General features: G+C 41.2%; 1 protein-coding gene across 3 annotated transcripts; it reads left to right on the top strand.

The window, feature by feature from the left end:
* The first annotated feature begins 3,948 nt into the window (after nt 1-3,948).
* On the top strand, nt 3,949-11,599 carry alx3 (ALX homeobox 3). Of its 3 annotated transcripts, none has more exons than XM_078170076.1 (5): nt 3,949-4,097; nt 6,019-6,301; nt 10,126-10,400; nt 10,534-10,659; nt 10,817-11,599. In XM_078170076.1, exons 1-5 carry the CDS (start codon nt 3,951-3,953, stop codon nt 11,201-11,203), a joined length of 1,218 nt encoding a protein of 405 aa, XP_078026202.1. In that variant the 5' UTR covers nt 3,949-3,950; the 3' UTR covers nt 11,204-11,599. The 3 variants fall into 3 exon arrangements, with proteins under 3 accessions (XP_078026202.1, XP_033484243.2, XP_078026201.1); XM_033628352.2 differs by having other exon boundaries at nt 6,019-6,334; nt 10,856-11,599; XM_078170075.1 differs by having other exon boundaries at nt 6,019-6,334.
* Nucleotides 11,600-15,248: the final 3,649 nt, after the last annotated feature.

Raw genomic sequence — 15,248 nt, 5'->3', positions numbered from 1 at the left:
AGTGCTGTTTATCACTGCGCGACCACCTCTAATTCAATCCGAGACCTCGGGTCACGGACAGTGTTGGAGTATGTTATAGAAGCAACAAAAACAGCATCATTCAATAAGATTATAGTGATTACTCACCGCTGAATGATCCAACAATGCGTCCTGCGGATGCGTCCTGCTTTTCCATCTGTATGTCAGAAGTAGGCTAATTTATTACCTCAACCTTAACCTTGGCCAATAATGGTCAATGCAAACAAATATACGCCTCCAGAAAATGGAGGCTGTTCTTCCACCTCAAGGAAATAGCCTTTATTGACCATCTCTAATCTGATTTTATCTTATTCTAACCTGCGTCAATAAAGACGGTGATTACCAGCCAGCTAATGTTTGACTTCAATATCTCAGGTTACCTAAAATAGACTGGATTAGATAAAGTGGGATTTTGATAGGCCTTTATAGCTATTAATTTGAACAATAGAACATTTAATTTAATATTTAGCCACATATGCTGACGGTTAGCTAAAGCAACGGCCTAACTATAAATTTGTTTTAACGGAAATTGCTATTTTTCAGTCTGCTCCGTTACGCATGCGTCACCGCCCAACTGGGCCTCTACGCTCTCCGTCCACGGTTCCCGGTCCGCTTTAAAACACATTTAGGGATTATTTATTTTTAGCTCTGGCGTGTGTCTGCTGTATCGGGGCTTGAGCTGATGCGTCCAGATGGTTTTGCTAAGGTGCATGTTTACGGATTCCTGGAGATTGTGAGTAGGGAGCGAGGCAGTCTGTCCTTCATTAGGAGCCAGTCCAAGCAGAGAGGCATTTATCACGACAGACTGAGCTTTCATAACCTGGTGTTCCCACACACACACACGCAGCGTTTCTCTCCATTAGCTACTGTGTCGAGTAAGCCCTCATTCAGCTCCCTGTGACCAATATAAAAGAGGTTAAGTGCTCTTATTAAACTGCTAACATGACTTAGCATTAGCTAGCTAGCACCTGTGTGGAGCTGGTTGCCGTGGCAACCCGGGTTAAGGGAATACGATACCGCAGTGCAATCCTGTTTCATTGGCGTCTCACAATAGCTGCGTTTATATCTATGCTGAAAAAGTTAAAGAAATAAAAAGAGTGAAGTGGCGGTTTTCATAGGTCATCTGTTTTGGGCCTCGTGAGCCTTTATGGCAGTTCTGTCTTGGATTTGAAATAAGTGCTCCCAATTTCTAAAACTACAGTGAAAAAGCAACACCCAGCATGTGTTAAAGCAGAAAATCGTTTGTGATAAATCAACCATAGACTAGCTATGTCCAACATTTAATAAACTAAGGCTGTAGCACTGGTGATTTTGAGTGTGTCCGCACTGTTAAACATCAGGGTCCTTTGATTTAAAGATCTTCAGGGGGTTAATTGAGTAGCGTACTGTGTCATGATCTTTTTATTGGTGAAATGAATATGAAAAATCTTTCCCTTTTTTAACGTTTTATGATGTCTGTCAGAGCAGTGTGGAAAATTATATTTAAAGAAAAACTTGACTCTCTGAGGATTGGGTGCTGGAACCTTAATGCAACATTACAGTAAAGATCTGGCGTCCTTTCGTGTGGCAGTATTAGAAAGTGAAATTGGAGTGCTGCCCTGATCTTTACTTCATTAAATAATATACAGTATGTATACAGTACAATTCAAAGTAAAACAACCAGCTATTGTGAGAAACTTTGTTCCGTCTTCCTGACAGATACATACCCGGCTCATCTCGTGTGTTGTGGCTGTGGATCCTGACTGGCTTCTAACACTCACTGGGCTCCAGTGTGCTCCATGACGCCTCATACGAGGTCAGACAGAGGACAGCAACCCCACTTCCCATTTCCCTTTCGAGAAACCTCAACCCCCATTGCTACAGCAGACCAGCTTAAAGCTTCCCAGAATGCACCTCTCTTGCCGGCTGACCCCAGGGTCGGCAGCTGTCAATCACACCCTCAGCTGGCTCTGCAGCTTCTGGACATAGACTGGAGGATGTGAGGGAGGCCTCTGAGAGGAGCCCTGGCTCTGCATATGGGATCATCTCTGTGCATTCATGGCGGGTAATTAAATTAGCTATCCTTCTCCTATTCTAATGCAAACCTCAGGTTGAATCGCCACCCTGTACGTGAGAGGAAAGGCCCCAGGCGGTGATCGCCAGACAAAGACCGCCAGCTTGTATGAAGTACAGAGCTGTTCTTCATTCTAGCTGGCTGTCTGTGTTAGTGTTCCTCTGGCAGGTCGAGCTTAATAACGTCTCCATCTACATGCTGTTGCAGGATCACACAGATTGTCACTGGAAAAGGTCAGATCTTTGTTTACTCTCTACACACGACACACTTTATTCACTATTATAACATCACTAAATTATATATAAATATTAAAAAGTGGGATTTTATGCGATAAAGAAGTTTTGATGACAGTTGTATCTGTTTGTACACATGCAAGCCAGTGTGTACGAGAGAGGATGTAAGGTGTAACAGGGTGAGACAAAGCCCTGCAGACTGACAGCCAGGTCGAGAGGATGTAGTGAAGGAGGGAGGGGTGGAAATGACTCTCTAGCCTGAGGGCTGCAGGGTGCGCGGTGAGAGTGCAGGGTCACCTTTATCCACGCTGTCTGTGCCCAGAGTCGGGAGGCGGCTGGGGGAGACCTGGGACTCCCAACAGGCTGAACTGATTTCCTGTGCAGGGTCATGCCCAGGACAGGTTTGGAGGACAAGGGTTTAGGACCACGGGGAGCATAGAGTGGAGCTGGTCATAGTATGGACAGAGAGTTGATGCTATTTTCTGCTTTTTCCCTGCTTTTAATTATGGCTTCTTTTCTTGTGCATGGGTGCAGATTAAATGCACACATCTCTAAGTCTAAGTTAATGTGCTTATTTTTCTAAAGGACAATGCTCTCTGGAAGTTGGACTTTTCAGTATATGGATGAATGGGCTCCCCCCCTCCAAGTATAATTAAACAAACCACAGCACACAGACGTCCACACAGACCCATAGGAGACTTTGATTCCTCAGCAAATAACATACCCATAATCCTCTACATCTTATGCTCTTGATGCAGTATTCATATAAACACTGTTACCTGCGGCGGCTCTGAGATCATAGCGCAGACGTTCTTCCTCTTGCCCACATTTCTGGAATGCATTTACTCAGCTGGGTTCACGAATTCAAGAGTGCTCTGTTGCCTCGGGCTACAGAGGACATGCTTGTCACGAGATTTGAGAAACATATCCGTGTCCCCCCCCTGTGTGTACATCTTAAAAACCTAAACTCCCCTCTAACAGAATTATGAGGTTTTTAATGGTGGTCAGCCAGACAGTTTGATAAATGCTGGCAACTACATGCAGGCTGAAGTTTACGGGGATGAATACACTCAGAGTGTGGGAGGGTATGAAAGGTGGCATTGTGGTTGTGATTAACATGACAGCGCGGTCTTTTTAAACCTCTACGCTCTACTGACTTAAACATGTTAATCTAAGTCATGTTACACATAAATGTCATTAGGCCTTATATCTAAGGTCACTAATCATTTTAAACTTGAAGGAGCTCTTCCTATTCCATGCACGGAGCCATGTCTTTGCAATTTGTGTCCAGATGAAGACTGGAATTTTGATTTTGTTCTTGACTGCACTTTTATGGGTCTCTTGGTAAAGAGAGGAATGTAGTTTGTGAGTATTATCTGCACATTGGAGTATGAATTAGAATTAAAACGTTTCCTGCTGCTTTATTAATGCCTGTTTTTGTTGCTAGGTTACCCGGCTTTTCTCTATTTGTCAAATTCTGAAGTGAGACTTTGCACAAATAGTGATTGAAGCAAGGATTTGAGCTCACTTGGAGCCATCATTCACATGCCATCTTAACTCCATATTTCTTGTTGCACTGCCTTTTTCCCCCCTGCACTTGGATCTGTAACGTGCACTGTGGACACTTTGATATTTCAGAGCTCAAAATGGAATCAAATGGGGCTTATGAGGCCTCTCGGCCCAAATGGACCTCGTGTTTACACACTTGTCCATCAGCTGAGCAGCGTGCGGCCTCAGGTATCCAGAGAGATGGTGAGATGTCCCCAAAACCAACGGTACCGTGTCTGAACCTGGTAAGTGCACTGTGTTTAGACGAGGTTTGTCTAGATCGGAGATAACATGTCAGTATCAAAAGCCTTTTATCTTCCTGCTCTCTTTCTGAGGATATCCAGTTTTGAGCTGCATGGTTTAATAACACATTTCGTGCTCTGTGTCACGGACGAAGCATATTTTTCTGCTTTTACTTTAGATGTACTTATTATTTTTATATTGACTCTTATCAAAACATTTGTCAAGTGAGTTCAAGTAAAACCCCCACAAAGATTTAAATTATATTGCATTAATTAAAACTGTATTTCAGTGCTAGCAGGGGAATGTTATGACCTTCATAACTATTGTTTTGCTGTTTCCATCATTTCTAAAAGACATTCAGGATTATTCAGTAAAACCACAGGAAATCAGCACCATACTTTAGAGCTGAAGGACAAGGAAACTGTGAAGTGAGCTATACTGTAAATGTCAACAGGTACATTGGCACAGTCAGAAAATAAGTGTTTTCTATTTAATCCGTTTGTTCCCTATATTAATGATGACCCATATCTCGGCCTAAAATTTGTTTTCTGGGGTGTTGCATTATTCTCAAGATTGACGGTGGAATAATTATTTTGTTTAAATTAAAAATTGTCATTACAGTGTTAAAATTTTTGGTTTTAAATTAATATTATTTAAACAGACTCCAAAATCCAAAACTGCTGTAGTTAGCCCTGTAACTGCAGGATATATACGATAAAAGCCGTGTGTGCCGTTACATTTTTTTAATGAATGCCGACGCATTTTCAACGAAAATGACGGTCTTTAATCTGCATGAGTCCAAAACAAAGACAGCGACAGTAATAGGCCGAAATCACAGTGAGTGCATGCTGCCAATACATAAATTAAATAAGTGCATTTTGTTTATATTAATTATCATATTTAATGATTACGTTTGCGTGTGGATTTGTGTCCAATTTATTATTTAAAAAAACTTTTACCCCTGCAGTCTCTTGAACTGATTTCCACATGCTTTGTTATTGCATTACTTTTTTTCATATTTTGCATTAGCCTTTTTTTAATAGTCAGAAATGCGTCACACAACAGTGATTTTGGTCATTCGTGACATGTATTCTTTCGCTGCCTTCCTTTTTCTTATTTAGAGGCAGAAGGGCACATATGTTTGTTGGCACCATAATAACGCATCGGGAAAAAATAATACATGAGCTATTAAATTAGTTGAATGCATGCAGAATTGTTTCTTAAATGAAAATAAAGAACAACTCAGTGTGACAAAGAATATTAAATGAAAACATTTAGGCCCGAGTGCGTAAAATAAAAGGAAATGAGATCAAGTAAAGTAACACGAAATTAAATGAAGAAGGCTAGCTATATAAAAAAGTAAATTAAAAAAAGGAATAAGTAACAGACAGTGTCATCGTGGCCTTCAGTTAAAATGTGTGTTTTTGTTTTATTCGGTCAGGTCTGCGTCCGTAAAGTGTTGTGTGAGTGTGTGTGCCTCTCCTGTCCTGCTTGATTTGGTGATTAGGCCCATAACAATATATGAAATAGGAATTAAATGGTTAATTGGGGGGACAGAAACCACACGTGATTGAATTTTTGGCGGATTATATCAGACTGCTGGATGCTGTAATAGACACCCCACCACACACACACACACACACACACACACACACGCCTCTCTCTCTTTCTCTCTCTCTCTCTCTCTCTCTCTTACGCACACACACACACATACACACACACGCACACACACACTCCAACCCGGGTTTCACGGGTCTTTGTTTCTGATCTGTTAAATCCCACCCACTTGACATGAACACAGAACAGAAAAAAAACTGTCTCTGTCTCGGGCGCCCACACTATCAGCGCCCAGTCGCTGTTGTCTATGCTGCCTGCTGGATCCGTAAGATGGAGACGGAGAGTTGTTTGCCTTTCTCTCCGCAGACCAGCAGGAGGACGCCAGAAAACTCCCCCAGACTGGAGCACGGCGGCTCCGGCTCCTTTCTGTCCTGCGATGAGCTGCAGAAACCCTCGCACCTTCCTCCTCCTCTGCCTCACCGCCTCAGCCTGCGCGGGGATCTGTACGCCGCCGCCATGGGGAGGTTTGGTGATGCTGCGGCGGACTTTACGCACGGCGCTGCCTCGGCGAACCCGCCTGCCTCACCGTCCAAACACAGCAAGTTCTTGGACAGTATAAACCAGGATCAGAAGGGGACAGGGATCAGCGGTAAGCCGGCGTTTTATGAGAGCAACTCGGAGGGTGAGTCAGAGAAATTTATGTCATGTGCTACAACAAGAAAAGAAACAAATAGGGGCAACTAACTGACCAGTAATCAGGGACAACAACTACACTAGTAATACAGATTATCATTACTTGTTTTCATATTAGTCTGAACTATAAAAACAAAGCATAACTGTTTGACAATTTACTGCAGATTTTGATGATTAAGGCGTAAAAAATGTGCCTAAAATTCCCTTAGTGCTGATGACAATCCCTGTATTAACATATTCTTTGCTTTCGTGTATTTCAGCTAAAATAGCGGCTGTGCACAGGATAAAAAAAGACATAAATGCAGGAATAAAATATGGGAATAATCTTTATCCTTTGCAATGCCTTTTTTTAATTTTTATAAAACAAATGACACATATTCAGTGACTCAGTTTTCCAGTCAGCCATTTTATTTTTCATTTTATTTTTTTGCAGATTTTGTAATTGTGTCATTTCAACTAATAATTATACAAAAGTATCCACTGATTTTTACTGGCTATGCAAATGAAAGCACAGCTGTGATAAAAATGTCAGCAAGTTTTCATTCACTTGGCAGTCCATGATGTAAAGCGAGAGGGGTTAAAGGTCAGCGTGGCAGCAAGTTGGGTGTGTCATTAGGATGCTAGTCAGCCATCAGCCTTTAAACATTCAGATTAATATTTCTGTGTTTTAACCACAAGCCTTTCCCGTTCAGTTGTCCTTTATTCTCTTCATATGAAGGTTTTTGAAATGTTAAATACGGCAGATTTGACTTTGAGTTTTGCAGCAGGCGTGCGCTCAAAGGCTGACACATATAACAGCCTGTAAATGTCCATCTTGGGAAAAAAGTAACGGCTGTATATGTTGAACCGAAGCCTGAAGAAATGATGTGGGCTTTCACTTTATTTATTGGTGTTGATGATTCTGCAAAGCAACAGAGGATATGAGTGCTGATAAGGTCTTTGTGATATCTGTGTCCAGAATAATATACAACGGCTTGATTCATGTCACTGCCAAAGACAGCCAATAGAGTTTTTTTCCACGGTTATGATAACGGTATCAGCTGTCTTGTTTGATAGAGGACTTTTATTACTTTTCTTTTAAATTGGGTTTAAATAAGAAAAGGCCTGTATGCCTCACACACACACTCCCACACACACACACACACACACACACACACACACACACACACACACACACTCATGCATTCACTTGTGCACTGACAGTTCAGTGTTAGTTTAATTTCTTTTGTAAATTTCCGGGTATGTTACTCTAAGTGAGCAGGGCTTTGTATGTATGCATGTGCAGCGTATACACCGTGTGTGTGTGTATCTACCCGTTTGTGTGTTTTTGAGTTTGGCTTCGTTAACCTTCAAAGGCGCACACATCTTCCTGTTTTGTCTACAGTGGGAGGAAAGTTTATTGACGCTGGGACAGGCATTTAAAACCCCTGCGACCATCTTCACACTTTGAGGTTTTTAATTTAGTTTGTATTATTGTTTGCACTCAAGTCTTCCACTTGTAATACAAAATTTGCAAAATTTAATTAATGGGTGAGTTGATTTTTATAAAATAGTTTCACAATAAATTGTTTGATTTTTAAAATATAAACTTTCATTTTTCCAACAAAAAGGGACCAAAATTTTTTCACTAATTTTACAAAACGGGGTCAGAATGTCACAAAAACTAATTTTTGAGATTTAAGGCTTGAATGTCGTACGCTAATCTTACTATATTTGCTAAATTGCTAAATTCTGATTTACATGCTTCCGGTTGGAGATGTGTTTTTTTTTGTGTGTGTGTCTTTATGTTTGCGCCACAATATATCTCAGACAAAATATACCCACACAGTTCATTTCTTACCTTATTCATACTTGATCATATATAAATATGTTTCACACACAACATACATCTCCTATCTCCTTAAAATAAAATAAAATACTTCCACACTATTTGAATTGTTTTGTGAACTCAGCAGCATAAACTCAAGTTCACAATTTAATCCTTTGTTAAAGGCTGAGATTGCTTCATTTTAAATTTTTGTCATTCTTGTTTTTAGTCTGCCATACTAACTGTAGCAGATTAATTTAAACCCAGTGAACACTGTAATTTCCCTAAGAAAACGGGATGAAACATATGATTTAAAGACTGTTTTGCATACATTGAAAACCTCAATGTAGAGAGCAAGCTTAAATTTCCACCACGACTATTCAGTGCGTTAGAATAGATCCCTTCGCTCTCAGCATGATATTCCCATACATTTAGAATTTTTACTCTATTTGCTTTTTCCTGCATTTCACCTATATCTCCCGTCACACTGCGGGCAAAGCGGATGTGGGTGTTTGACAGGGTAAAAGCTACACAACGTCCTGCGGCCCCAGTTCGAAATCCTAACAGAATATTTTCAGCATGAACTGCGGTGTGAGGTGGTATCTAATGGACACGAGGAAATTAATGTTGCAATGAAAAGTGCTCTCTGTTGGGCCCCATATTGAATTAGGGGAATAGCAAAGTAATGTCTCAGCTGCCCCCAGTGAGTGAGTGCCTGCAGATAGACGCAGAGTGATTTTGTTTTGGAGCTCAGGGTTCAGCATAATGAACATGGACAACAACATCCAAACACTGCAGGAGGGAACAGCCCTTTCCATGGTCTGTTAACAGGAAGGGAAATAATGCTTTCACATTTCCCCTCAATGCTGAATGTGGAGGGCAGAATGTGTATTATTTATTCAAACAATCATCTGCTTTATCAGATATAAATCTGTCATATAATCCAGCGCTGTATCCGAGTTTTCTTACTCTTAATGGGAATATTTTGACATCGACTCCGCAATAAGTTTCCCATAGAATAAATGGATGTGTCTGTTTGGAAGGTGAACCCAAACATTTCCTTTCTGTATTTCCAAATGTAACTAATCAAATTTTGTTTTTTACTTATTGTCTTGTGGGTTTAATTCAAACCAACTCACTGAGGGTTCACTATGGGTTTTCCGAGCTTAATCAAATTAAAACAGCTGTTCAGCCGCATTAGTGTTGTGTGTTGCTCTTCGCAGACGTCTCACAGTTCAGCCTCTTTTAGTAGTTTGGGAATCAAACTGAGAAACAGAAAACAAGCAAGAGATTAAGGGATTTTCAGACAAAATATTTGATGTGATACTCTGTTTAGTGTGTTAGTCTTAAAATCTGACCACTGTGTGCCAGAATCATATCCAGATGAAAGTGTGCTAGGCTTTTTCTCTGCCAGTAAAAATGGGAGTGGTTGATCATTCAATTGTTTGCACTGTTGCCTCACATGCAAAGAAAATTCCAGCTGCGGCTTTTTCTTAACAAAAGTTGTATGTTTCTCATCGTCATATTCGTGAGTTATCTGTATAGGAAAATGATGCTGATTTGTTTGTGATGTGTCTCGGGGTCCTACACAATTTTTCTGCAACTCTACAAAACCCCATGTATTTTTAAAAAGATGTATTTTGTTTTACCTTTGTTTTACCACAAAAGTTTGATTAAGTTAAAGAATAAATTTTTCAAAAAAATCAATGTGTTAAGAGTGTCTTGGCCAAGATGGGTAGCAACAACAATGGGCTCCAGACCAATACAGTTAACAGATTACACAAAATATTTGACAGATCAGTCTTGAAAAATGCATTGCAAAATCATTAAAGACAACCCAACAGCAGTCTAAAATCATCAAACAGCAAATTCATTCTGATGAACTCACAATATAAGAATTTGCATATGAATGTGTGTCAATTCTGAGATATATAAAACTGTCTACCATCTTCCGTGTGCCCTCCATGTCTCAGTCAGAGAGAAAGGAACTCCGAAGACCATGGGTTACCCTGGTATTGGCTCAGACTGTTGTGGCAAGCTGAAAGAGCCCGGCAGCGGTTTACAGGGGGACTCTATCGCCGACTCCATCGACTTATCAGGCAAGAACAAGAAGCGGCGTAATCGCACCACCTTCAGCACCTTTCAGCTGGAGGAGCTGGAGAAAGTGTTCCAGAAGACACACTACCCTGACGTGTACGCCCGCGAGCAGCTGGCCCTGAGGACCGAGCTCACAGAGGCTCGGGTTCAGGTGTGTTTCAGGGCAACTACCTCTTATTTTACACTGCTTTATTTTATACTAACTATAAGCAAAAGTGAGTTTATGGCCTGAGCAAGACATATTCTGAAACTTTGCTGTTGTGCTATATTTTTGTATTTGAAAGGTTTGGTTCCAGAATCGTAGAGCCAAGTGGAGGAAACGGGAACGCTATGGGAAGATTCAGGAAGTCCGCAACCACTTTGCTGCTACATATGATATCTCTCTTCTCCCTCGCCACGATACATATCAGGTAGGCCACTGCATAGCTCACATGACACGTTATAGTAGTACATGCTTAGTATATTACTGATCCTGCTGTGAGAATTTAATTTCATTTTCAAGGTCAACTCCTGTTACTGTCTTGATTTGGTTTTCACAGCAAAGCATTTTCATGTTCATTCCATCAGATTCCAAATTTGTCCTATCCTAAATGTCTCCACGTCCAGATGCAGGGCAACCTGTGGCCTGGGGCGGCTTCAGGAGGAGGCGGTGGCTCAGGTGCTGGCTGCGTCCTAGGAGCCGACTCCCTCCCCTCGTCTTGCATGAGTCCATACCCTCACCCCCACAGCAATCTGCAGGGCTTCATGGGCATGCCGGCGTCCCCCAGCCATCCTCACCACCACCACCCATCACACCATCCGGGTATCAACGGCCTCTATTCACTCCACAGCTTCCCAGGAGGCCTCGGGCCCCCTTCCATCGAGGGGCCTGAGACCGACTACAAGCCAACAGGCCTCGTGGCGCTGCGGATGAAAGCCAAAGAGCCGGGCAGCATCCTCTCCTGGCCTACATGACCACAACAGTGCCAGCTCCCCATTATGCACTGACTGAGCCAAAGCATATTACATTCCTGACCCATACACAGTCCCCGATGTACACACCCACCTCAGCATATGACTCAAATAATTCCTCTTAACATTTATGTAAGCCGACATGGGGACTTTTCACAATTCAGGAGATGTTGGAATATGAATTTCATGAACATTGTGGGAAACTTGAGCCTCTAGCACAAAAACCCAGTGTATTAATAGGAACATTATTGGTTCCAGTTTTAGTTTGATATCACAATGCTGAGACCAAAGAGGAGAAATTATTTAAGCATGTAAAAATTGTAATTATCATAGTCATCATGTTTTGTTTTTGTCTGTTGTGCTTTGTAGTGTGACCAGTAATAAAGGCCTCCATGTAAATCTTCTGTTTTATTGAGTAGGAAAGTATTTTTTGGGAAAACAGATTAAGAAAACGGAACAAAAGGATCTCAGGCAGAATTATTTTAGGCTTGACATGACAGTTAAATAAAAAAAAAAAAAAAAAAGATAACTAAGAGAGCCAACCAAACGTCTGTGTCACATATTTAACTGGGAATGTGGTTGTGAAGCAAAAATGCTTCACAGGCTGTGGTTGCCATAAACACAAAGACTTCTGCTGTGCGGGAAGTGAGCTTCATTGTATCTGGGACGTGCTCAGAGAGATGTGTGCAGCCTACTTGGCCTCACTTCAAGAGGCCTTCAGGTGGCACCTCATGTATCAGGAGCGAGTGGCAGGTTCATTAATGGAAAGCTAACTGAGCAACCGCACTCCACTATTGATGATAAAGTAAAGAGCCTCCCGCAGAAGGATGGCTTCACATTGAGGCATTTCTCATTCACATCTGGCATCAGCGGTAAACCCGACCAACTGAGTAATGACTTACAGTTTAGTAGAAGAAATTGGTTGTTACCATGGCCCAGAGCGTGTTTTGTTTTGGTAATATTATCCATTGAAGCCAGTTCATCTGCTTTCTGCTTTTATTTATAAATGATTACATATTCATATTCATGTGTTGTGTTTTTTAAGAACATGCCATAAATATGTTCCCGTGGCATACTTAGTCTCACACTCTGAACACATTCCTAATAATTGTTTTCAGGAAATCTCCTTGTTGTGCTTTACCCCAAACAATTTACTTTATTGTCAAGGAAACAGTGAATTGCATGGTACCATCCCATCTGGTGCAAATTACTAAATACCAACATATTCATGTCAGATGTGCAAACATTTAAATCTGTGAGAGATTGAGAATGCAACTTGAATTGAGAAAAAAGAAAGTTCCACTGGTGGACAAAGCCCTTCCAAGCTCTACTTACTCCACAGAAATGTACATGGCTTACGGGCAAATAAACTGGCTCTGCTTTCCCTTTTGCTTGCTCCACCATGACAGCCATGCTGGGGCGGATCAGCTGCCATTCCCTTAGTCTGTGCCGGGGTTTTGTGCGAGCCACTAACATGTGGTTCCAATAGAAGAATGCACAAACCCATCAGAAACACTTTCCACACCCACAGCTTCAAATTCCAGCCAGGCCCTGGGAGACGGCAGCCCTTACTGCAGTTACATAGTCCCCCTGATTAAATCCCAGATTAAGTGGAGAAGATAAGGAGACCTGTCAGAAGGGATAAGGGACTGAGGAGATGGCCATCTTTAGGAAAGCTGAAGAAATGGCAGATGGTGGATCAGCATTCAATTTTAATATTTATTTTTAGATAGGGAGCAGGTTAATCAAATCTATCTGTCCATAAACAAAGGAGGAAACTCAGCAGCTTAGTGAATATGATATGTTAACTCTTGCACACTGTCAGGACAGCTGTAATAGAATAACTAACAATATCATAATTGCAGTTTGGTTTATTCCACTTACAAACAGGACCAAAACTAATTACCTCATTTCACAATAGGTGGTCATAAGTTTGGATTAAGTTGTCATTAAAGTTACAGTGGTGTGGCATAAGCTTTGATCTGTATCAGCTCAATATATCAGGCTGCAGAGGCCTTTCGTGATTTGTCAGAAAATGAAATGAGAAATGTTGAGCGCACAATGCTGGGGGAGGTTATTAACTTTACATCACTCTGTGTGTAAGGGTCATCGGGTGAAGACTGTCACTAGAGCCTGGAAATTACTATACCCCCAGCCTCATTAATGGACAAAAAATATGATTTAATGCTCATTAAAATCTGTACAGCTGCCTGCTGGCCACTGTTCTGAGCTTTGATCTCAACAAGATTTATCTTGGCCTTGAAGTGCAGCTATTGTGACACAACAGATCCTTTGATTTGAAGTAGTCGGACAGCATTAACATGTCCCGCTCAGCTAAACAATGTGGTAGCAGAGTGCGGCCAACTCAGTAACACAGTCAAACAGTGGAGTGAAGCAAGATCATAACTGTTTGTCATGAAGCATTTGGCTGCTTCCAGATATTTATCAGTAGAACTTCCTTAATAGTTCATAGTCCACACAAACAAAAAACAGTGTCACACTGAGCTGACTGTTTGAATTTAATTGTAGAGTGTGCGCATATCCAGAGAGGCAAAAAGTGGTTCATAGTTGTTTTATTTCAGCGTGATTCAAACAAATATTGGACACAGAAATGGATGTAAGTAGGTCCAACAACACACAAGGAAAGCAAAGAACAGTAGTCTGTTTTCTGTTTTTACTTTCAACTAATACTTCCCAAAAGGAAACACTTGTATCTAAAGGTAACCAAGTTGGCCCACAGAGTCCTTTAATCAGGGGTGCCAAGCTCATTTTAGTTCATGGTTCAAGGACCAGTAAAACCATTGCATAATAACCTATATATAACCACACCTCCAAATGTTTCCCTTTCTACCACTTTCTATGTACAAGTGCACTCTGAAAAGAAATAATCAATTTACAAAACAGATGGTGAACAGCCTGAGATGTCTCAAGGAAAATTGTGCAACTTCAACATTATGGATCAGTTTTTCCAGATTCCATCAGTCTATTTCTCACTGGCACTAAGTGTGCATTTTTCCATACATTTCCACACCAAACCAAACTAAAGTTGAAGCTACTGATGAAGCAGGTTAAGTTATTCTATGGAGAACGAGGTATCAGTGTGCTCGAGGACTGTCTTTATTATACAATACTCAAGAAAACGGGTCCACCCTAAGGTCTTCGTCAGGGTGCAAAAGGGTGGACAGGGTTCAAGCAAAACATTTCTATAAGCTTGGAAGGGGGTGTCACTCAATCTTGATTAATAAGTGAGCACAGGTAGGTGACATCAATGGATTACAATGAGAGGCCATACTGAAAGTGACACGTCTCCACAACTGTTCAGGAAAAAAGAAAATTCTGATACAAACATTACTGACATTGCACCCTGGTGAAGATTTTAATGTAAGCACCCATGTTTTTTGAATAAAGGCTTTTTAACTTCATTCTTATGCATTTGTTTCTGCTCCACACATGAGTGCCTGAAGTTAATTTTTTCTTCCCCCAAGTTATTCTATGCCTGACAAACCATTTTACAAATCAAAAGTTTCGGCTGTGTCCTAGCACGAGGGTTTCACCAGTATTGTCTGAAGACAGATGTCTGATACAGCTTCCTTTGAACTGAAGCTGCTGATCGACAGTATTTTGCACAGCGATCAGTATCTTTAAATGTGACCACACAAAGAACTGTATCCTGGTCAGAGTTGAAAAGCCTCTGAAGCAGTAAGTAGGCTACTTGCTATTTAACCTGCTCCTGACACCTGACACCTCTTAACCTTCTCAAGTGAGTCAATATTAGGTGTGCAAAGTCACCCAGTGGGCTGGATTGGACCCTTTGGAGAGCTGGTTCTGGTCCATGGGCCATATGTTTGACATTCCAGCCTTAAATCTATCCAATTAACCTACAGTACCCTACCTAACTAGGCTAATTAACTACTTATTGACTTAAAATGCTGTTAATTACATTTTTAATCTTTACAAAAGTCCAACAATTATGACTGGAGCTGTCCAACTTTATACTCAGGAGAAAATGCATTGTGACTTATTGCTTTGTCCACATAGTAGAAGGACC

Source organism: Epinephelus lanceolatus, chromosome 8 (assembly GCF_041903045.1).
Source record: "Epinephelus lanceolatus isolate andai-2023 chromosome 8, ASM4190304v1, whole genome shotgun sequence".
In the NCBI taxonomy this organism is placed as follows: Eukaryota; Metazoa; Chordata; class Actinopteri; order Perciformes; family Serranidae; genus Epinephelus; species Epinephelus lanceolatus.
The sequence above is the reverse complement of the archived record's forward strand: the minus strand, read 5'-3'. Positions and strand labels throughout refer to the sequence as shown.

Excerpts from the sequence above, each read along its gene's own strand:
- alx3 (XM_078170075.1), top strand. The coding sequence starts at position 3,951 with ATGGAATCAAATGGGGCTTATGAGGCCTCTCGGCCCAAATGGACCTCG. Across the intron at positions 4,098-6,018 it reads CGGTACCGTGTCTGAACCTG|ACCAGCAGGAGGACGCCAGA; the intron begins GTAAGTGCACTG and ends TTCTCTCCGCAG. Across the intron at positions 6,335-10,125 it reads TTATGAGAGCAACTCGGAGG|TCAGAGAGAAAGGAACTCCG; the intron begins GTGAGTCAGAGA and ends TCCATGTCTCAG.